This window comes from Solea solea, chromosome 1 (assembly GCF_958295425.1).
Source record: "Solea solea chromosome 1, fSolSol10.1, whole genome shotgun sequence".
In the NCBI taxonomy this organism is placed as follows: domain Eukaryota; kingdom Metazoa; phylum Chordata; class Actinopteri; order Pleuronectiformes; family Soleidae; genus Solea; species Solea solea.
The window spans coordinates 37,669,716-37,694,086 of record NC_081134.1 but is presented as its reverse complement, the minus strand read 5'-3'; the positions used below and the strand labels follow the sequence as shown (position 1 = coordinate 37,694,086).

Sequence of the window (24,371 nt, the reverse complement as noted above, 5' to 3'; positions counted from 1 at the left end):
TGGCTAGTTTGGGACCTCTGCTCTAGGATTTACAATTTTGTACTTTAATTTGAAATATGTACGTAAACGTGTATTACAGAGGATGTATTGGCAGAAACTGAATATGTCTGTATATGTATGATTGCTTTAAAATAAAAAATAAAAAGTTAGTTTTTAAGCATTTTGTTTTAGAATAAGGCTTAAATATTTATTATAGACAAGGGCATTGCTTTAGCACCATGTTTCAATGTGTTCAATGTTTTGAATCAAAAGCTTTATCCACAAACAAAGACGAACGACATCTTTTCAGGTTTGCAAATGCCACCATAGTTAAGTGTGTGGAGCGGTGAGTGCAGGAATATTCCATTTATTAAATAATCTGCAGTCTCACTCTGACATATCATTCAGTAATTATTACACAGTGGACCTTAAAGTGTGGCAAATTAAAACATTCTCCTTTTTTTTGACACGTTTAAGTATTCCAAGCGTGTCTTTTTGTAATTTCATTGATTAACGATTTAATTATCGCTCTGGCACGATTTCAACAGACAGAAAAACCCTTTGCGTCTTTCATAATAATAACTCTTTGATGGCGACACTAAATGCTTTGAAATGCTTTCAACTTTAACGCGTGGATCTGTTCAACATGCCGTTTTTGTTGCGGTCTCACAAGTTCAAACAAACCTGTGGGTCAACGGCCGTGGAGGTGGCTGATAAGAATGACAAATATGACCTGTTCTTTTGGTGTTGTAACATATTTCACATCCAGAAACGTTCTCTGGAGATGAACTCACCGTGAAGCAAGTCATACATTTCTTATAATTATGATCATCTCATCAGACAAAAGCCGAATTCTCCTTGAAATTAAATGTGTCAAGCAATATTTGCTTGTTACAAATAGCATCCTTATAAAGTGTAGCAGGCTGATACAGTGCTGTGCTCAAGTGCACTACATAAGACCTTGAGGTTTTGATATGATCCTCTTGTTGCTTGTTCACGCATTAAAGCCATTAAGCTGCATGATAATGAAGCATCCATACAGCAAGTATCGAGTCGTTTGTACCTCACTCTCCAGTGTGTGTATTTCTCTGGGCAGCTCCACGGCGTGCCGGCTGAAGTAGTCCATGGTGATGGCGTTGTTCCAGTAACTGAGGTTGTTCTCATGACTGGACGACTTCTTCTTCCTCCTCATGCAGCACACGGTCAGCAGCACGGCTATGGAGAACAGAGCCAGGAAATGTAGATAAGAGCGAAGAGTAGCCTGTGGCACTTTGAAAAATATGCTGCTTCACATAAATACACCAGCTGCTCAGATAGAAGTTGCCATGATTCAGGGAGAAAAAGAAAAAAAAGCCACAGGTAGGAAAACAGAAAACATTCAAATCTCCCCAGTGATGTCTCTGCAACAACTCAAAAGCCAATTGTACAGGAATAAAGGGGGGGGGAATGTTATTTTCATATCTCTAAGGGACCAACATGTATTTTGCCTGAGGTTGTAACTCATACTACTTGATGAAAATAAAGATTGTTCCTGCTCATCTGCTGTTAATATTCTATTGTACTGTATTTAGTAAGATCAGGGTGCCTGGTAAGAGAAGGGAAGTCAGATGTGACGACTGTAAAATATGAAGATACAGCTTTTCCAGCGCCACATTCAAATAATCAATAATCAATTTTTGTGCAAGTGGCACTACACTTTTTCTATGTACTTTTCTGAAACACTTTCATTGTTTATAGTGAAAAGGTACACATTATATTAATATCTTATATTTAGTTTATTTTATTAACTGTTTTCTATTCCTATTTTTTATTTATCACTTTCTGACAAGAGATCAAAAATATCCTATCTTATCTTATGTCAGGTTAAACTGCCAGCGAGTAAAAAGGTATTGATCAGATCATCTAACTATCAGCATTAAATCAAATAACCCAGTTTCTGTAAGTGTTGCACAATTACCTTCCTATTGTATATTTTTATATCAGTAACTTTAAGTTTTAGCTAATGTTAGTATTAAAGTTTAATCTGTGCTGACTTTACTTACAACATGAGGATACAGGCACACTGATGGCGAGCACGATCCACACAAAGTCCATCCGGCTCAAGCAGATAGTCATGCGGGAGGGCGGGGAGTTGACGGTGGGGTCTGAGCTGTTGTCGGGAGTCCAGGGTTCCTGGGTGGTCGTAGAACCCTGCTTGTTTAGGAAGTTCTTGCTGGCTGTGGAAGAGGCCTCTGAAGTGTTCCCCTTAGCTGGCACCTCCTCGACTGCACTGCTGTTCAAGAGCAGCGAAACATGTGTAGTTAAATTCCCTATCTGCTGCCCAAGAGGGGGATTGTCTGTGACGTTACCCCGGAAAACCTCAACATGGCCCTCGGCGGTGGTGGACTCATTGGATGCCGAGTGGTTGTTTGAGACGACTGTGGGATCCAGTGTTTTGAGGCTCTGCTCAGTGGACAGAGTTGGGGTGGACACAGTGGAAGTTTGATTCTCTGGTGGGTTCTCATGTGGAGGAGCAGACTCTGCCTCTACTGTCAGCTCACCTGTGGGGGACTCGCTTGAAGCAGGAACCTCCCTCACGGTGATGGTGTGGCGTGCAGCCAACTGGGAAACATCTCGTGGATGCCCCCAGAGTTTCAGGCCAAGAGCATGGTCACTACTGAGCGATGACAGGTATATTGAGGGGGAATGTAGATCTGGGAGATGATGACTGGGGTCAGTGGGCTCGTTCACACTCAACTTCTGAGGCCCGATGTGCTGTGCAGCAAATGTATCTCCTCCAACTAAGCCAGAGGTGGACATAAGAGCCAGGGGGTTTGGAGCTCCTCTGGGAGCAGATGCCATGTCTTGGGGCTGATTAACCCAGCTTTCAGTGTTTGGAGTGACAGTGTCATGAACGGGAGGTTCTTCAAGAACATGGCTGGTGGTGTGAAGCCTGGTTGAAGGGTAGAGGACACCAGTAGGAAGGATGATATTTGTAGGTTGAGTACTTCCTTTGTATGACCGCTCTCCGCTACTGGAGCCTTCCTGATGCGAGTCAAGGTAGGGTGTTTCGGGGGGAGAAAGGGGGTTGCTATGGGCAGCTGCCATGGAAACAGAGTCCCGGGACATCTGACTGAGGTACAGCTCCTGTGCTGACGACACCAGTGCCGCTGGCAGTGCTAGAAATGCTAGAACACCTGCAGAGGAAAAGAGATGGTTAATACATGGTACAGTAGAACAGACCTTTTTGCAGTTGCACTGGTACGCAGCATCACTTCCAATCAAATATGTCTGATATGCCGTTGGTTAAAAACATAAACAAGGCTTCCATGTGCAGATGAGTTCCACTGTGTGTAACCATATGTGTGTATATGTATAAGATGGCAACTGGGGACATCTTGTCCACGCAGCACCAAATTTAATCTCTAAAAAGGCACTGAACAAAATCACCCACTGGAAATTAATTTGTCTGAAATCTCTTAAGGAGATAAGATTAATGCTCTTATTTCTCATACAGTTTTAATAGTTTTGATACCTTTCCATTTTTTGAAAAGTTAGGTTCTAGAGATCCACTTTTGCCAAGAACAAATCAACTTTCATGCTCAAGAAGTCACAAAATTATTTAAGTTTTTACAGTAGAAGAATCAATGACAGTCAAAGTGTCAAAAGCTCCTATTTAAAATGCTAAAACCATCTCAGAGAGCCAGACAGTTTGACTCAATCCCATTAGGCCACTGTGTAGTGACAAGCCATTAGCAGGAGCCTGTGGGGAATATCACTCCTGTTATGTCAACCAGACAGCGACAAAGTCATAGAGGGAGGAACGTGGGATTGCTTATTAATTTCCCCTTTGCTCCCTCCCATCTTTCCTTTATTGACACTGTTACACACAGTTAATGTGACACATTAGTACAGCTCCCACAGAGTGGTTTCTATGCAATAATGCCACATTCATTTTTGACATATATATGTTTTTATTGGCAGCACATCCTATGAGGGAAACCACCAATGCATCAAGCTCGACCTCTTAAAGCTGTCGATTACAATTCCTGCTGAAGATGTTAATCCATCCATCCATCGTCTATCGCTTTTATTCTCCACAGGAGGATCGTGGGGGGTGCTATGCCAATCTGACATAGGGTGATAGGTGTGGCACACCCTGGACAGTTTGCCACTCCATCGCATATAGAGACAAACAACGATTCACTCTCACCTACGGTCAATTTATAGTGTCCAATTTACCTAATCCCCATGTTTTTGGACTGTGGGAGGAAGCAGCAACCCGGAGAAAAACCCCACACACAGAACATGCAAACTCCATGCAGAAAGGCCAAGATGTATAAAAACGGTTGTCTTTATCAACTAGAATTCAGGATTAAATTGCATTTGTTGGAGATCATTTTCAATAGAAGCTGATTAAAGTACAATAATCCCCAATTCAAACCCAAATACGAGTTGGTAGTATTGAGTTTTGTTTGTTTTACTACATTGCTTTCCTCAAGATTTGTTGAAAATAAGAAAGAAGAGAAGTAGAATACATCCTTCTTATATATTATTCACAAGGATTCACTGTGCAGACCTATAGTCATCTATTAAAGACTAGTCAGAAAATGCAAAGAAAAAGAAAATGCTGTCAAAAAAATATGTGAAACAACAGTCTTACAGACATACATTCACTGCCTGGATGGGTATCTTGCTTGTGAAGCTTTTTGGTGAAAGAAACGATGTTTATGTCATCATTTGAATATTGTGCTCCATCGGTAACAATGGAAACTACATTGCTACAGGAGCACAGAAGTAAAAAAAAAATGGGACCAAATGAAAAGATTTGTTGCACATCAACAAAGTGAAAAGCTTTTAAAGGCTGCAACAATAAGAAAAACAAATAAATGCTCTTTTAAAAGGATGAAGCCATAAACTGAAATGGAAACCGTCCTTATCTCTTTCCTCTTTGTTCAATGAAGGATTTAAACCACACCACACCACAACAACCCCCCAGCACTGACAATTTAAACTCTGTCTCTAAATCATTAATCATATTCCTCACATACTCAGTCACTCACACGGACTGGCAGGATAGAGGGTCCATGTCCTGCCTTCCATTAACCAAGCTTGTCACATTTCTCTAATCCACGGAGCCCACTCCAGACCCATATCTGAGATAACGCACATGGCCGTCCCTGATTTATGACTGCTCGCCTTTGCCAAGATGATCATTTAGACAGGGAAATGGAACCCAGAGGAACCCAACCTATCAAAAACGTAAGCGTATGAACCACTGATGATCGTTGGTAATGTGAGGAAAGGCCACACTAGGACAAGTATTCTATACTTAAAAAAAAAGATGCATTGAAAAAAAATAAAAACTTTAAAAATAAAAACTTTTTGTTACTTATAATTGAGTTTTCGTTGGTTTGTATGATTGTGTTTCCATCTGCTTAACCACAAATTTGCTAAACGTCTTTGTTAACGCTTGACTTGAAAATGAGGGTCGCCCTTAATTTATCCCCAAGCTGTAATTAAAGATTAAAGCTGCAGTATGTAACTGTTGTTACTGTTATCATCCTGCCTCTCTTTGGTATTCATTAACAGAGTATTTAAGCTTCAACTAAGTATTATTTTCATCATCAATTAATCTGTTATTTTCTCAATGAATCGAGTAAATGTTTGGTCCATAAAATGTCAGAAAAGTGTTTCTCAGACCTGGAAATTATGAAATTATTCAGATTTTAATGATTTATTTGTTACATGGAGTAAAACATCTGAAAATATTCACATTTAAGAAGCTGAAACATCTGTTTCTTTTTTTAATTGTTTTGGATTATCGTTTATCAAAATAGATTAATTGAGTAACTGTTTCACTCTTAATGAGGCTGAAGGTGAATCGTGACATGAACCAACCCCTTAACTAAACAGAATGAATGATGAAAAATTAAGCAAAAGCTATGGAAACAATAATCTGTGATGATGAATGAGGAGACACAAATGAACGGACACCTGTTTTGATAAAGAAACTCAATAAATGGTTAAAAAACCGAACTGCAGCTAAAATTTGCCAAATTAGAATTCACTTCTGAAACGTTTTGTTTGCATTTGTGTTTTCAGTCACACTCCAACCCATTTGCAGCCGTATTGCTTCACTGGCACATTGTTGCTGTTGTCTCCATCTGTCTTGACATTATCACCAATCACTTCCTGTGTGCAGCATGAATGTCACTGGGTGACACGAGAGCTAAACACGGCTATACTAAGAAACACACATAGAAACTAATGTGACAATGGTTTTCACTTTAACAGTTTTGTACAAAAGAAAATATGAAAATGAAATAAAGGCGCTCAGTTAAGAGAGAGACGTTTACTACGGTGAGGTCTGGCTCGACTTCTACCTTCAATCATTACACAGACCTGGCTGTCACAACCTGGCAGCCTGCTGCTACTGAATAAAACATAATACCCAGACTCCCTTTACAAACAAAGCCATAAAAGAAATGGTCTAACTGAACACACTGTGGTGCACACAAACATTAACATTCTCCATATGATCAGAGAGTCGTGTGGTTTCAAACTCATCTTTAGCCACCATGTGGATTCATATTCACAAAGCTCACATCTAAAACATTAAAGGAGAGAACTATGGGTTTTTTTAAAGTTTGCTTTCATCTGACTGAACATGTATTCATTAGCAGGATAAAACTGGCCTTTAGATTCTGTATTAGACGCCGTTTCTGGCCAACGTCTGCATGTCCGGCTGATGGAGAGAGAGAGAGAGAGAGAGAGCGTAAGCGGGGTGAACACAGATGGAGCGTCTGGCTCTTCCCTCCACAAAGACATGCTGCTGAGAAGCAGACTCAGGGAGTGAATTAACATTAGAGATGATTGAAAAGGCTCAAGAAGCAAAAAAAAAAGAGCTTTATGAAAATCCATTATTGAGTTAAAGCACTGGGAAGAACATGAGAAAATCTGATGGAAAGGGGGAAGAATAGTGAGGTCAGAGAGGGTGGGAAAATGTGCAAAGAGGAGCAGTGTGGGGTAAGAGACGTGTGGGCAAGCTGTGGGTAGAAGGTGATTTCTCTTTTTCCAAGAAGAACTTTTTTTAAAAATTTATTTGACCTTTATGTAACCAGGAATAAAACTCATTGAGATTAAGACTATTTAAAACTTACAAATAAGAACACGCCAGTGTTTGGATCTATGGCTGGACAAAGTCGGACCATCCAACATGAGCCTACAACAACCCTTAATCTGTGAACCCTGAAAAGTGGTGATCGACGCAGGTTCAGTGACTTTGTTGAGAACAAAATGAGTCTTAGTTTGTGTTCCATCATAAAATTAGACTGTGATACACAACAAAAATATTTGTTGTTCTACTTCTTTCGGCTTCTCCCTTTAGGGGTCGCCACAGCGGATCATCTGCCTCCATCTTGTCCTCCTCTGTTACACCAACTATCTTAATCCTACAATCCTGGTTCGACCAATGGCCTTTCTGACGGTATCCTCCAACAAGTCCAGTCTAGATTGACCGTAGATGTGAATGTGAGTGAATGGTTGTTTGTCTCCCTGTGTTTACCCTGCGATGTACTTGTGTCCTGTCCAGGGTGTACCCCACCTTTCACGTCAGCTGGGATTGGCTCCAGCTCCCCATGGGGAGGATAAAGCGGTAGACAATGAATGAACGAAAGAATGAACCTTTAGTCAAATGAAGACCAAAAGAAGCAGGAGATAGATATGACATTGAAAAGCAGGCCTTCCTCTTTGTCCTTGCTTTTATCTGCAGGAGAGGTGATGCACAGCTAACACCGTTATCACTCACAACAACCTGTTGCCCTTTCTATCCGTACCACCCAACTGATCGCAATCTCAGTATAGCACATTGTAATATCATGGAGACAAACAACGCCGGGGTGGAACTTCTTTGAGATTATTCTCGCATCGCTTCCCATTTATATGACAAATGGCATCAGGCTGTTGTCCATCTACTCAACTCGGGAAGGGAGGGACAATGTATGCAGGAAACCTGCTGAATTAGGCCTCTCTTGGATGCGTAGGCTGCTGGGGACATTCGTTGAAGTCGTCCATTGATGTCACCAGGGACATCAATAAATCATGTTGCAAAGCAGGAGACCGTGCACTGATCCAACGACGGCTTTGTCCGACCAATCATTCAGTATTAGACTCAATGTCACCGGACGGGGAACAGAGTGGATGTCACCGAATCTTAAGTTACACTGAAGAGATGGAACATAACTTTTACTTCTGATGATGAGACTCATGGACCAACTCATAAGCTAAATACCCATTTTTAGATGAGCAGTGTTGTTGAGGCACACAGCGTCATGACTCTTCCAGGCTGATCAATCACACTGGAGCACTTAGTGTATGGTATGGAGGCTGTCAGTGCTTATGCCCCAGCCTGACTGCATGATCAATCCTGAGGAGGAGGGGTGGTGGTGGTGGCATGGATTGGGGACGGGGTATCTACTCTTCTTCGCAGGGGTCGAAATTAATGTGGCCTGAACGTGTACTGTGACAATCTGCCGACAAAGCAGGTGCCGGAGCCAGGCCGGTTGTGCCGCATCATCAGTGGGCAGCTGGCAGTGGCAGTATTTGAATAAGAGACTCTACGGGGAGCCAAAAATAGAAGCTGCAAAATCATCCATCAACGCAGCTCGTGGCAGTTCATCTGGCTCTTTTTCTGAACTGTTACTCCCTGCTACGACAGCAGGATGGGAAATGACCAAAGAGAATAACTGTACAGGGAACAAAATGTGTACGTCCAATGAGAATCTGGCCAAGGTCACTCGAATAAATCAGTCAAACTGCAACACAATGATAAAAGCGGCATTAAGATTAAATGCCTGATAGAGGCTGCCAACTACTGGATTTTTTTTTAAAGTAGACAGTTATGTGGTGAATGATAATTATTAATCTCTAAAATGCACTTCCTGTTTCTTTTACAATAAAACATAACAGGGCATCAACATTTGTCAGTTATTGGTGTTATGATTTCATTCTATCCATCCATCAATCATCCCAGGGGTGAACAATTTGTGGAAATTGACATAAAACTTAATATTTTTAAGTTTAATGTCAATATGTAGTTGATCTAAAACTTCACCACAACACCACTAACTATTACACTCTAAAGTAAGGATGAGAAATTATATATTTTTTTCCAACATAGAACAATCAAACATTTTTTAAATAAATTGCAACCTTTTGCGATTAGCTAATTACACCGTTTCAAACTGCAATTTCCATTTGAAAATCATTAAATGTTCAGCTTTAGTTCATACCATTGTTTCTTTGAGTGAAATGTGGGAGCTGGAGCCGAGCTGACACTGGGTGAGAGGAGAGGTACAACTCTTATTTCTATAATCAATTATTTCCTCAACTAATACACTCATTTTTACAGCCATAAGATGTCAGATAAGTTGTGTAACATGTCAACAAACCTCAAACATCATCAAATGTAACGTTTTGGCTACAAATCATAAAGAAGCAAAGAAATGTAAAAAATGTTACCATTTAAAAAGCCGACATCACAGAAACACTAAAAACAATATCGAAATAGTTGATGACGAATTAAGTAATCAATTGAAAATCGATTATTCGTTGCAGCCACATGCACAAAATCATTCACACCATTATATACAGTAAACCTTGCTATGAGGCACCATGAATACCCACTAACCTGGCTGAACTCAGACGAGTCTGCCAGGAATCTGATTTCGCTCTGCAAAAAATGTCGCCAAAAAAAAAGGGAACCAATCACAAACCCAGCTTTCTTTCAATTCAGTTGTTGCTTCAGTTTTAAGCGACTTACTCCACAGAGCTGCCCCACCATTACTAGGATAGCCATCGCTCCTAGAAAAACCACAACATTGGTTGTAGGTCTATCCAATTGCATACAGAGGCATTTTCATCAAAGTCCGTTGGTGATGCTTGTCAAACCAGTAAAATGCATCCATTGCTTCCTCATCCTCATTCAAAGTGTCTCTGTCAGTAAATTTAACTTAACACTGACTTCATGGCATCATTTCGACATGAAACGCCGAACTGCAGGCACACTGTGAAACTTTTGTCTGTTTTTGACTTCAGTTATAGTTCCAGTAAAATGTATATTTTAAATACCACTGACCCCTGGAAGTATTTAAATAACAAATACATGCTTACAAATGTGTGGCCGTCACGAACTCCGTAGAAATGACCTTGATAAAGACACGGACCCTGTGAAAACCATTAATCCCTGACATACCTCAATGCCCGCAATGTAAAAAAAGCGTAACTCATTATTTAATCAGATAAACGGGCATAACTGCTGGTTTGGATGCATCCAGGCACTAAACCAGTTATTAAGGACGTCCTCACCGCCCAGTCGGCCCTCCACGGATCATATTTAGCTTCATTTATGGTAATCGCAACAGCTCCTCAGACGCATACCACCCTCCACGGGATTCACCCCCAAATCCCTCAGGGCGAATGGAAGAGGCTTTATCTATGGCGCTCATCAGAATACCAACGAGCCTTTATCACATCACACGCCGCCACTCCATTTCCCTTAATGCAAAAATGAATCCATATCACATGTTTGAAGATAAAGGCTCACAACCAGGAATGAAAGTAACCGTACGCTTTAAGTGGAGTGTTTCATTGAAGGAGTAGCCCGATCCGTCACTTTAAAGCTTTGACGTGCCGTCACAACAAGCCACACAAACAGATCAGATCCATCAGCTCCAGGTGGACAAAGCTCTTTATCAGCACCTGGACTGTGGAGCTGTCAGAGTAACTGCTGGTGAGATTGGATTATCACGCCCGGACAGAGCGATGTTAGCCTCGGCTGACTTCACTCCTGCAACTGTTATCACTGCCAACAGGACGACTCCAGTTCTGTAACTACAACAACTACTACAGCTGCTAGTACTACAACTACAGTATACATCTTCATCAACATCATCTTCAAATGATAAAAAAAGAACCAAGAAAAATACAAATATATATATATATATATATATATATATATATATAATATATATAATATACAAAGATCATGAAAACGAGTCCAAAATGGTAACTCTCTACACTATAATTACTATAACTCCCATTAGTGCACCTCTGCTGATACTGTACAAGTGTGCAGGTGCCATCATGTCACACTACTACTACTATTAATAGTGTAGTTATACTGCGACTACTACAATGTCTCCCTTTAACGCCAAGCGTATCGCAGACGACACGTTTGTGCATTTTGCATTACTGTAATTACGTGACTGTTTGTGCTATCGGAAAAATTCCAACAGTTTCTGAAAACTAAGAAGGTGAACTTCAAAGCCAGAATGTGGTTATTACAGTCATTTCCCTTCTGCTGTTGAGGGAAGCCAAAAACTCTCTCTACATAGTTTCCATTTTTTAGCCTGCTATTGTACATTGAGACAATTTAATTTTGTTTTATATTGTTCAAATTTAAATTTAAAACGCACAATCTGGTGTTCATGTACAACTACAGTGTTTTTTCTAAATGAAACATTTCGTTTTTCTTCATTTCAAATTGCTAATACACCATTTTAACATGCAGTGAACTGTAAACAACTGCCAGATATTGAGTTATTCAGGAAAAATAGGCAAATGCACTTACTCACAGGACACTTTCTGGCCCTTTTATGGTTAAAATAAGCAAGAAAGACTTAGGTGTTAAAGGGTTTAAGACGACTATTCACATCATGTGTACAACCAGTGGTATGCAAGCTTTCTCTGGTGGTCAATCAAAAAAACATACTGTTCCACAAGGCTGAGCTGAGGAACTCTGACAAGAGAACGATAAATATGAAAACAAATAACCAAACAACAATAATAATAATTACAGTCACCTTATCTCTCGCTCCATTTTAATCTCATTTCACTACACCAGTGTGTGAAGTATATGTGAGGAAGAGGAGGAGGATGATGAGAGAGCAAATGATCCTTTTGGGAATAAATCTGCCTCCTGTGAGAAGTCCGTCGCTGACTTTGATTGATCTATTTATAACACTGCATTTTAACGTTGGTGGTAACGGTGTTTCTTCAAGAGCTCAGTTAAACACTGCTTTTAAATGTCTCATAAATCCACTGAAATCACTTCACCTTACAATTTGTTTTGTTTTTTAAAAAAAGCTTTATTCATCACAGATTTACCCATATATCAGCCCATCCCTAAATAACCGTTTACTAAAAAAAAATGTTACCCCCACGACTACAAGTGCTAATTCTTATACTTCTTCTAACAAAAACCTGAGTACTGCTACTGATGTCATTATTATTATTATTATTATTATTATTATTATTATTAATAGTAAATTCACCATTAAAATGATTCAAATGCTTCCTACTCTACTTCCCAGACCCAGTTTGCTGCAAAGTAACAGTATATATTATAAAAAACAATATTGTTTATGTTGGCAGTTGTTGAGTCAGTCGCAACATTAGAATTCTGAATGAGAATAAAAATACATCTCGTCTTTTCTCGCAGCTTTTACCTCAAAAGCCCATAACGCAGCTGCCACGAGATGAGTCATAAACCTAAAATTGCACCCGTCGATTAGCACAGACGGTGATTTTAAAATCAACGCTCATTCATCTTAGTCCATCGAGCGAGCTTGAGGGGGTTAGACAAGCAGCTGGGATTTGGAATTGTGGGGAAGGAGACCTTCACCTCTGCGGTGAGTGTATGTTAACGCCGCACCTGCGATTACAACTAATACTCATTCACTTCCTTCGAGTCAGTTGTTGAATTATTACTGAGGAAATACAACAAAAAAATATTCTCACAACATCTTTGGGCCCATTTTGTAACTGCATTCAGTCCCGGTGTTTGCAAGGAGAAAATAGAAATATTAAAATTTAATATGCTGACCTTGTGTCAAGCAATAAAAAAAAACAAAAAAAAAACGGATGAGTCACGGAAACAGCTTTTCATACTATTTGGTTGAGCGCACTAATCCTGTGTGAATACAACTCTCCTCAGTTTTCATTCACACGTCTTACAAATGTTGAGAGAGAGAGGAGAGAGAATTATAAAAATTTAATGTCACGGAAGGACGTGCAGGCGTATGAACAGCGGCGTCGTCGTCGTCGTCGTAGCACAAACAGACAAATTCTTTTGGTTTGCTCATGGGTGTGTTCCTCTGCCACTCAGGGTAAAGTGTCTGTCCCCCGGGGGGGAAACAGACAGACAGATAGGACACATCCTGTGGACCACTGGGACCGTCCTGGAGGAGGACTGGATGGGCGGAGAGGTGGAGCAGGGTTGGACTATGTACAGATGTGAGCCATGTGATAAGAGGGAAAGCTTTCGGAACAGGATAATGGCTTCCTGTTTGAATGCTCCGCAAATTTGTTTGTCAGGTTACGGCAGCTTTGACAAAAAAAAAAAGAAAAAGAGACGTGTTTATCTGAGGATCGGGGGCGGCGAGAGAATGCGAAAAACAAGCACAACAAAGAGTCCTTGTGCTGTTTACTGGGATAATGGCTTGGCTACGGCGACTGTGACAGCAGCAACGCACTCGGACAGGAAGGGGAAAAATTAAACAGGAAGTCGGCTGGAATCTGGGGAGAGCGCTGAACTGCAGGCTCACTGTGAAGTCACAGACACTGACAGTGTTTCCTAGAGAATTTCAAACCACAACAATGTGACAAAACCTGCAAGAGGTAGTGATTCAACAAATATGATCTCAGTCTTTACTGACATAGAAAGTGTCCTACCTTTTCTGGAGATGGGGTTTGTTATCAGATCTAGGCCTGCGTAAGTAAACCACTGTTAGACAGGCTTTTCCAACTGTAAACTGAAGTTTGTGTCACTGCTCAATACCCTGCACCAAAGTCCATCGAGAAAACCATCAATTTAGTTATTGATCCACTGCTTCCTTCCTCAGTAAATTCAAATGTCATATATTTTGTGACTTTGGTGTTTTAAATCCTTGGTTCAAATTTGCATTAGTGACACAAACTTACTAAACAAGGCAACAACAGCCCCTGTGTCCCTGCAAGCTAAAAACATTGATTTTCTCTATGGACTTTGTTGCGGGAGAGTGACCACCAGACACACAAATATATTCTTAAGATATCGTGGATGTAAATTGGTGCATATTTTATAAGATGAACCTTGTTAAGTGGCTAAAAAGGAGCTGCAATTTGCCTGTTCGCACAGAGATTTGGTAACAACTGACTCATTTGTCAGGCTTTGCTTTGTAGGAGCTGTCAAGACAATTTTTAATTTGCTAGCCACCAATGATTAGTTCTATCCATCTACTCAGGTCATATAATTAAGAGGCAATCTTGGATACTTGGAAACCATAAAATGGGGGAAATCAGACGGTAGGAAAAAAAAGCAGCACAGAGGCTGAGCAGAGGAAAATGATGTCTAGTATCATCCTCTATCTGCAGCATCTTTTCTCTGCCTGTAGCCTGAGGATGTTAAGGCACATCTGTCTCCTGCAGATGGCTGGTCCCCAGAGAGAGAAATGAGAAATGCTTCAGCACTGTGCACAGACAGATATCTCAAGTGGGCCCTTTTAATTCTGTACACTGTAAAAAGGCAAACCTGATGGAAGTGTAATATCCCTAAAAAAAGAGCTCAGCTAGTCTGCTGCAGATGACAGCTAAAGTTAGTGCGACGCTTTTGAAGACTGAATTTATCACGAAAAATCCACAAAAAGTGGCTGTAAAACATAAACTTTAAACAAACCTTGTCCACAGATTCAACTCTGACTCAGATTAAAGGAACCTCACTCCACCTCTGCTGCAGCTTAAGGCACTTTGCACACACAACTGAGGGATTGAGACAGATTTGTCAGAGACGGCTTTTGCCTCCACTGGCCTGAGGTGGAGCTTGAGGGTGCAAACCAGATACCATCAACCTCTGTAGCTAACTGTCAAGGAGCCCCGGTGGGTCCCGGCTTTAGCCCGGTCTTCCATATTCATGTGACATTCAGCGCCGGTGGAGCTTTGTAGATCCAGTCCCAGAGCCTTGATCCTGTCCGATGAATGTAAAGCAGCGCCGGCTCAAAGAACAAGAGCTAAAGTGATTCAGCACTTAACGTACAGTATCTGATCTACACACGAAGGCTGGTTGGGCAAGGACGGACAATCGCCATGCAAAACTCTTTAAAAGCTGAGCATATCTGTGACTTATCTCAGTAGTCACCCATGTGAGATTTCATTACACCAGGTTTGACAGTCTGACACTGTCTGCACAAGCCGTGTGTTTTCTATTATTCAGTAAAATCACAATTATTTCTGGGAAGCCTGATAATGCATCTCGCAACTTTCTGTTGCTCAACTTTCTAATCCCAAACTAACACAGTTGACCTTTTATCTTGTCGTTCATGCATTTTAACCCTCAGACTGTCAAATCTGCAACGTATGTGAACATGTGCAAGCAATAAACACGGGAATTACTCCAAACACATTCATCCCTCCCGTATTAGGCGAACACAACACCTCGCAACACCATCAACCACAGCTGGATCAAGACCTTCGTCTGTGTCAGCCATGTTTAAAATGGCAGTACAATATATACGTGCACTCCACGGCCACTTTATTAGGTACAAGGGACAGCTATTAAAGTGGTGATAGTGGAGAGTATCTGCTGTGGTCTTATGCTGCTGTTGCTTCATATATGTATGTGCTTCAAGGTTCGAGATGCACTGTGCCTTCAGACAGAGATGGTCCTCTGCAAACCTTGGCTGTAAATACTGGTTATTTGAGTTTTTATCAAGACAGGATGGCCATTCTTCTATGTTCTCTTCTCTTTTTGCTAGTTAACTAATTCCCACTGGATATTTTCCCCTTTGGACCATTCTTTGTAAACTCAGCAGTTTCTGAAATACTCAGACCAGCACGCATGGAACTTAAGCCACTTTAATAACCTTTGTTCTCTCACTATTGTGCCAGAGTAAGGGCACACTGGCTGAAATGCCTCAATGTCACATTTAATATTTAATTTTGTGTGTGTGTGTTTGTCTTATATATTTTATTATTTAGTGTTTTTAATACGTTTTATACAGTATTTTATGGGCCGGAGTCCGATGATAAAGATAGGAAGGAATTATATCTCAATTATGAAACTTGGTTTGAAGGTCATCTTATACATGTGTACATGTCTAACTGCACTGAGATGCTCCTTCGTGATTGGCTGCTTAGATATTTGCGTTGAAAAGCAGTTTCTTCCGTTCATAACCTGTTATTTAACCTTTGTGGTAACCTTATTGAAACTTTTGGCTCCTGAATTTAGTGCCCCCACCCAAAGTTTTGTTCCACTCACTCAGCAGCTGGCAGCGCAGGACCTGCAGGCTCGTCTTCATGATATCATGTGATCCGGCTCCTCCTCCACAGTGCTCATGGCTCTCTAGTAAAGAAAATAGAAAAGAACAGGAAATTCAATGACCCATCAAAGCTCCAAATATCAGGGATATGCAGTCTTTATGTCAGAACAGGTTTAAGTAGAGTTGACACAAGATACAACAGATACCTCTTAGGAGATAATATTAGGAATATAGCACATATATATTCCCAGTAAAAGCACGTTCTCTGGTGTTGCTGGTGGTCAGCCTCTGCATCTGGGCTTCAGATCAGCAGTGGCATCCTGCAGGCTGTGATAGTCAGTAAAACCAATTACAGCGCATTAAACATTGACCAGTAAGCCTTGTTCTGAGATAGCCACTGCTTGTGTCTCGGCGACACACGTACCCGAGGGTGCTCTTTAACAGAATGACTCACTGATGGCTCTCTGCTAAATAAAAGGCCACACAAACACGCACGTAATCTCCGTTCACCCATCCACGGGAGTGTGTGTGCATCTCTCTCTTTCTCTGTTTCTCTGTGCACCTGAGTGGAAATGCCCTTGAGCAACACACATGTCCACCAACACAAACAGACACATACGTCTAAAGAAATGACTTTGCCCTTCACCTGCATGAATAATCTGGAGTGAGTGGTCCTTGTGAAATTGGATTTGTGCCTCCCAGGACGAGGGGTTTGGTCGCATGTGACCCATGTTACAAAAGGAGACGAGTGGAAGCGGGGAACAAGAATAAGTACATGTTACTAAGGCCATATTTAGACGGAAACGGAATTAAAGATATTGTTCCTCTGCCATTTTTGAAAAGGTTTCCCCTAAGCAGGGCATCTTTTCAGGAAATCCACACAATACGTCTCAAAGCGACTTAAAACGCTGTAGTACCACAAACAAAGACGAAGACATTATACACATTATGATGTATATGATGACAGAAATGGAGACCGAATGAACCAAGCCAGGGGAAAGGAAGGGACATAAAGAAAGAAAATAAAAGTTATTACTATGAAACAAACAAACCAAACAACCGTGGTGACTTTGTCGCAATATTTAGCAACTTAAAGAGCCCAAGGAACTTGGGAACAAGTCTCCACTTTCTTAATATTGTAGTTACTGCTTTGTCTCACAGTTAGACAACATTTCCCAACTGGAAGCTGAGCTTAAAGTTTGTAGACTGCTCACTACCCTGCACCAAAGTCCTCAGAGAAAACACCAGAACTAACACCAAAGTCACAAAATAACACAAGTGACACAAACGTAGCCAGATTTGATTTTGTGAGAACTTTTGTTAAGTGGGGAAAAAAAAATCTAGCTACCATGTCCGTCTGTCCGTCCGTCCATCCAGCCACCCATGACTAAAAACAATAATTGTAATTGACGTTTGGCTCGTTAGCTTCACACCGCGGGAGAATAAAAAGCGTGAAATAATTGTCTCAGCGGTGTCTCAAATCACTAATTGGAAAATGTCTTTCTCCCCACTCCTCCTCCTGGTTCCACTCTTATATTACACAGAGAAAAAAAACGGAATGAAAACAATAATGTATAAAAAAAAAACAAGCCATAGACTGGTCATTGGGGCACATTTTTTTAGATGACATATGCAGAAAATTTAGTTCAAAGGGAGAGGCTCACTTAACCCACAGCTGTGAATATAATAGTGTGGCCTCAGTCATAATACAGTGTGAATAACTGCAAAAAAAAAAGGATGAGGCTGCATGAATTTGGGAGTAGCAGAGGCAGAAAATGAGTTTTTCCCTGCCTCACATTTAAAGAAACGACATTATAACGCCAACGGTCTCCAAACCTCATACTCTAGTAGCAACATCATGATGCTGCAGTGATACCGCTGAAGTTTATCTTTAATTTTGAGCATCACGGGCTAATGAGCTCAATGGCAGGGTGTGAAGAGAGCAGCTGAGCCTCTCCACGGTGATTACACCTCATCAGCACGGCCGTACCGGCGTGGCCTCGTAGACACGCTCTAATTTTGAAGGGTGAAAAGGGGTGAGGCTTGGGGAAGGGGAGCGAGGGGTGAAGGGATAGTGACAGGGACACTTTCGTTCAAACTTGTGGTCACAGAGCTCAGCAGAGGCAGGTTTTTGGTCGAGAAAGGAGGACAAAAAAAAAAAACAGGCGGCTCATGCCTCCTCCTGAGGAGCTGAATCATGGTTCAGCTCCATGCACAGTCGCACACGTGCAGGTACAAGATAACATGAGATGACGAGTCCGGGTCGTGGCACTGACAGAACCCTAAACAGGATAGGGGGAGGTTCAGAGGCTACTGCTGACAGGTTTGTTTCTGCAAGACTAAGCACTTGATTTTTCCTGCAGAGAGAGACAGACGTTCAGCTCCGGTACCTCAGACTTGACCATAAAGGGATTATGTCTTTGTTGCTGCACTAGAGACTCCTATGAGAGGTGAATGGAGGCCATGCATGGAAGCAGAGGAAACCTGTTTTCAGAAAGACGTGAAATGAATTGATTTTGGTGAAAACGAACCCGATCTTTAAGAATTATATTATTGTCTAACCAGGACCCTGAAGCTAGGGATACACAATCATCTGCACATTGGTATTGGCCTGATGTTTAACTCATATCATCCTGTTGTCAAAGAACCATTTGATACACACTCAATTATGTGTACAGGGAAAACTCTTCCAATAGTTATATAACGATAAAATGGCTATAATAGTGTTGTTTTTATTATTTAATTTTTGATTATTCAAAAATAACTGAAAGTATTGGTATTGGCCCAGAAATTCACAATGGATGCATCATTATCTAAAGCCTGCCCCACACAAGAGGATTTTAAAACGTGGGAGACCACAGGCACAACAAACTCTTGAAATCGATTTTCAATGTTTTAATCCGGAGAAAACACAGGTGCCACGATTCTGTCAAAATGCAGGACCACACACTTGGGGTTTGATCAAACAATTTCAGGGATTTGGGATCTCACAGAAACTCGCGTGATTTAATGTGACTTCAGAATATAAACAGACATGGGGGAAAACTATCAGACTGTGGATTAAATCACGGCTGAGAAGACAGAATCAACTTGTCTTGTACAAGTTATGGTTCTATTGCACGGTTTTGCTCACGCCCAAATATTGAAAATTTTTAGTACTTACAATTATAAATCAGGAAGACTCTGAAGGGCTCGATGACATTCAAATAAATTGCGTCTGTTAAAGGATAAATTGGCCAGATAATCTGTTCAAATCAGTCTAAAATCAGAAGGCAATTGTCGGAAGAGCCAGATCAGGACTGTATGACTCTGTTGTGAGAAACTCATGTTTATGCAGTTAGCAAGTGAAATCCATATGCATCCAAGAATGCAGAAGAAGAGAGAAGAGGTGTCCATGTAAAATTTAAGAAAACAAGAAGACATAATCGTCCTCTGCCTCTCACGATACAAAAAGGTAAGTACATCTGTAATACGTCAACACTGGCTTCTGCAATAAAAGAAAGATTCACAGGTAACAAAATACATCAACAGCTTAGCTTTGAACATAACAGCCCAGCATTCTACTGGCGAGGGAACAAAAAAGTTGCATGGCAACTGACATGGCACACAGACAGCAGCTGTCACCATGGCAACCCTAATAGTACATGATATTCAAATTCATTCACAAGGATTTTTAAGGGAATTGTGGTGGATTTGGATTTACGGAGAATGGCGCACCATAGGCGGAGTGAGAAAGTGTGAAGGTCTCTGCTGCTGTGAACCGTGCGTCTGGAGGGGGCGCAGACCACAGGCCAAAGCCAAGGTCACCCGAGACGACACAGGGAATTAAACCTGTCACTCCATCTGTCTCTGCGGCCACCAGCCGCAGGGGTAACAATGCTTTTAATTTTGGACTTCCCTCTATTCTGTGGTTATGTATAGGTGCAGTGGCAGCGGGCTGGCTGTTTGCCCGCAACGGCTGCAGACTGAGAGCTTTTCCATAAAGAGAGGAGCAGGAGGAGGAGGGGAGGGAAGTGTGGGAGTCGACCATGACGGTGTTGTGCTCTCACAGTCCACTGAAAACTGGACCTCCAATCAAAACCAATGCTTTTCTTCGCTCCGGCTTTGATGCCACACTCTGTGACTTATTTCGTTTAATGAATTGGAGAGAGCGAGATTACGACCAGCTCGAGTCTGAGGAGAATAAAGAAAGGTGAAGTGTGAACACCACTGCTTTGAAGTAGGTGAAGACAAAATACACAGAGGTGACCGGTACAGAAGACTGTGAAAAGAGAAGCTAAATCACTACATCTGCCTTAATTATTCATCAAAAAATTTTCCTTTTTCATCTTTCAGCTGACTTCTGATCACTTTATGGCAGCAGTGCTGGGCCACGTAAAAAAAAAGCCGCTGATACATCAGTTGTTTCAGTGAATCAAAGCCAAAGGCTTGTGTGATCTCAGACATTTTAGCTTCACTTCTCAAGTTCTGCAAAACCAACTTTTCTGGGCCCTGCCCTTCCACAGCTACCCAGGGGACGTGCCCACTGAGAGGGCGTCTCCCCCCCCCCCCTCCTTTGATGTTGATTAAATCAGCACAGTCCCTGCTAGCGCTGTGGCTGTGTTCTTGCTCGGTCCATGTGTTTCCTGCGCTTGTGTTAATGAGGCCGCGACCTGTATGAGATTGTAGTAAGGCTCTAGATACGGTTGACATTCATTTGACCTTGCAAAACAACCAGCTGCTTGACACCAAAGATCGCACGCTCTGGCTCACTGTGCAATCAGGAAGCTGATTAGCGTAGGACCATGAACAATTAGGTTATGAAACTATATTTTCATCAGAGGGAGGGTGCCTCAAGCATAAGAGACACTTACTTTGATAAATGTCCAGCCATGATTCACATAAATTCAATTCCACTCGAGCAGCAACAACTACAAGGACCTCAGCTAATTCCCTTCCAGCCATTAACATCAAATCGCTGAGTCACTGTGTTGCTGTCGGCGGTGCCTGTACATGGTAAGCCTGGTAGAATGAATATCTGAGTCATGAAGGCCAGTGGAGGATGCATGACTTATCTAGTTCTTCAAATGATTGTTGGCAGGCTGTAACACTGAGAGGTGTAATTCTGCCGGCCACAGTTCCTGCATGACTTATCAATCAGTGCCATCCCAGTGATGGCACTGATTGATGACAGACAGTGGAGGGCAACAAACCAGCCGATAAAAAACGAAAACATTGGGCTCCCAGCATGCACTTCACTCTAAACCAGGACAGTGGCAGGTGCACATCACCCTCAGTATCAGAGCCAGACACTAACATATCTCACATGGTTGTGACATTGTGCACTATGTATGAACAACATCCAAAATGATATTAAGTCAAATGAATATGAATATTCTTTAAACAAGTCAGTCTTTTACTGCTGATGGAATAATTACACGTGGATCAACTTCATTTCTCTATTATCGTACAATTACAGCCTATAAAGGTTAACATTTGGATCATACTGATCCTAATATGTATATAAAGCACAAAAAGAGAGGGATGCAGATTTGGTTTGAAAAGTTATTGTTTGTTGCAAATCTGAGTCACTGCTGGAGTCTTTTGGAGATGCTGTGCCACGCTGTGCCATGCAGCTCTTCCTTGTAAAGGAGGAAGTTTTTAAAACGCTTTTCTGATCACCATGCAGTACGCTTGCGATATGCTACATACTTAGATTTTTTTTTTTAATGGAGTGAAAAGCTAACGTGCATTGGTCAGAGACCCCCGACCTGATTTACAGCTCACGCTAATCTGTGATTAATTTAAACCTAATCTAGGTGTTTTTGGACTGTGGAAGGAAGTACAGACTTGTAATGCCATGGTCCAAGTCAGATTTGAACCAAAAAAGGACAAAATTTATCTTCATGGCCAAAATGTTGTTGAAGCTACTAAACACCTGCAATTACAGTATCATGTGTCAACTGTGCTGCAATGTATACATCGTCTCCTTCAACTTCTGGGTCAAAGACTGGGGGGGAAATTTTATGTATAGTGTATACATGCAGAAGTAATCGGACTATGAATCGCATTATCCAGGTATGTTAGCTCGCTGTTAGTCAGACTAATGTGTTTACATAACATTAAGAAAACCAAATTATAGTCTTAGTCCGACTAAAATCTGACTTTTGATTGTCAATTTTAAAAACATCTGCTGTTTGATTTTAGACAATGCTGCTTTCGTGTAGTATTGTATTCCTATCAGTATCGGAATCAGAAAATCTATCCATCCCTAGAGGCAGTGTAGCATTAAAGCTCAATTCAATAATTGAGCTTTAACAGCACAGGACAAGAGCAGGAACATTATTTCCTGTGAGAATGTGTAAACTTCCTTTAAACATGCCAAAATGCAAAATTCCAGCTTCACACGTTAACAATGTAGAGGCCTGCTGCAGCTCTCACGGGATGAATGAATTTCTAACTTGTTTTCAGTGGAGAACTCCCACTCAGGAGGAGCAGAACACCTGTGCTCGAGGGGCCAACTGAGGAGGAGTAGAACGCCATCACCGGCCTCTTCATGACTCAACACACATACACGCAGCCAGGACCAGTGACTAAAGCAATTTATCAGAGGAATCGTGACCAAAGCCTAATCTGTGGGTGTGTGAACACGAGTGAGACAGAAAAGATAGATTGTGGCCAGTTAGAATTCCTGCTGGAATCTATTTTTCAGGCATAAACTTTTACAGTAGGAGCCTCTTCAGCGCTTCAGGCCAGTTTTAATGAGGATGCAGTTATGTCAATCTCATCTCTTGCAAAAAAAAAAGTTTGAAGTTGAGTCTTAAGTCCTGTAGAGCAAGTCCAAGCCTAATCACTTCCATAGGCTGTATAATATTAACATGGTAAAACTGTCTAGGTCAAGAAAGTGAACCTGTTTTCTCTTGAATGACCATCAGTGCCTACTTCACACTTGATTTAAATCAGTCAACATCTTTCCTGAGAAGTCTATGGTCTCAATATCCACTTGCAGGTCTTCTTCAATGAAACTATCCCCCCATTGCACCACACTCACCCTCCCTCAGGTCTCAGCCCACGTCTTGGCAGTTCTCAAAATCAAGCAACTGGGCCGAGTTAGCTTCTGAAGAGGGGGTTTAGTTACCCTTCAGAAAAAAAGAGGAAACTCAGCATCTCTACATTTCAGTCCCATGAATCAAATAATAATTAAGTTTGTGTGGAACGGTACAAGCTCTCGTGGTTTAACTCGCTTAGGTTGAGCTGCATTTTCTTCACTTCAGACTCCGGCAGCTTCACTGCATCGCACTGGGCAGTCACGGCCAGACTGTCTGACAGATTCAGCAGGGGATTGAGACAGTGGTGGGGGCTTCAGCAGCGTTGTGTAACACACACCTCGGGTTGGGTTCAGGGCAAAGAGTGAGACAAGTGACAGAGCCCCAGGGAAGAACCTGCAACGGACTTGTTATATCACTGGAAAGACAACACCACGCACTGAATATCCAGCACTTAGAGTGATTGAGCGGACAGGACTGTCAGTGGATGGATTTGATTAGCATTGAAGAAGTCGGACCTGACAGGCCAAGAGCACACAGGGAAAACTTCATTAGTGCTGTCGCCTGTGGCTCCGAGCCCAGATTGTTTTTTGTTATTTTGATATTCACACGTTGTTACAACATCGCATTACAATGTTGGCTGACAGAGAAGAATCACCGACGGAATCAACAAACACCCGCAGTGTGAGATCCACGACAGGAGATACAAAATAGTCAGTAAACAAAATCAACATTTGATGAATTTAGATATGGAAAAAGACACTAGACTGTCCATCAGTCTCAGTCTACAGTACACCGTTTGCCAGACTCATACCATGCACTTGACGACTTCATTTATTGTTCAGAAGGCTCAGCCTTTGATTGGATTCTCTTGAGCAGTTCCTCAAGGTAACACATTTACAATTCAAAAAAGGGTTTTGTGAGGTCGCAGAGGCCTTTTACCTTCCACCACCAAATTCTAATCAGGTCAGTGTTTGTGCCAGTTTTTGTGACACTGCATAGACGCATTCATACAGTATATAAATCTGAAGGTAACAATCTATTCAGTTAATGACACAGTCCAAGTGAACGTTTGCACCGCAATTGAAAGGAT

The 24,371-nt window shown here is 41.5% G+C and overlaps 1 protein-coding gene across 2 annotated transcripts in view; it reads right to left on the bottom strand.

Moving 5' to 3' along the window:
* The window catches only part of tmem108 (transmembrane protein 108), a 52,295-nt gene that overhangs the window by 4,971 nt on the left and 22,953 nt on the right, over window positions 1-24,371 (bottom strand). For both annotated transcript variants that reach the window (XM_058643171.1, XM_058643178.1), the window contains exons 2-4: window positions 16,253-16,336; window positions 2,022-3,155; window positions 1,043-1,194 (exon numbers count right to left, since the gene is read on the bottom strand). In XM_058643171.1, coding sequence (XP_058499154.1) covers window positions 1,043-1,194; window positions 2,022-3,155; window positions 16,253-16,292 — 1,326 coding nt within the window. In that variant the 5' untranslated portion in view covers window positions 16,293-16,336. The remainder of the gene's footprint in view (window positions 1-1,042; window positions 1,195-2,021; window positions 3,156-16,252; window positions 16,337-24,371) is intronic.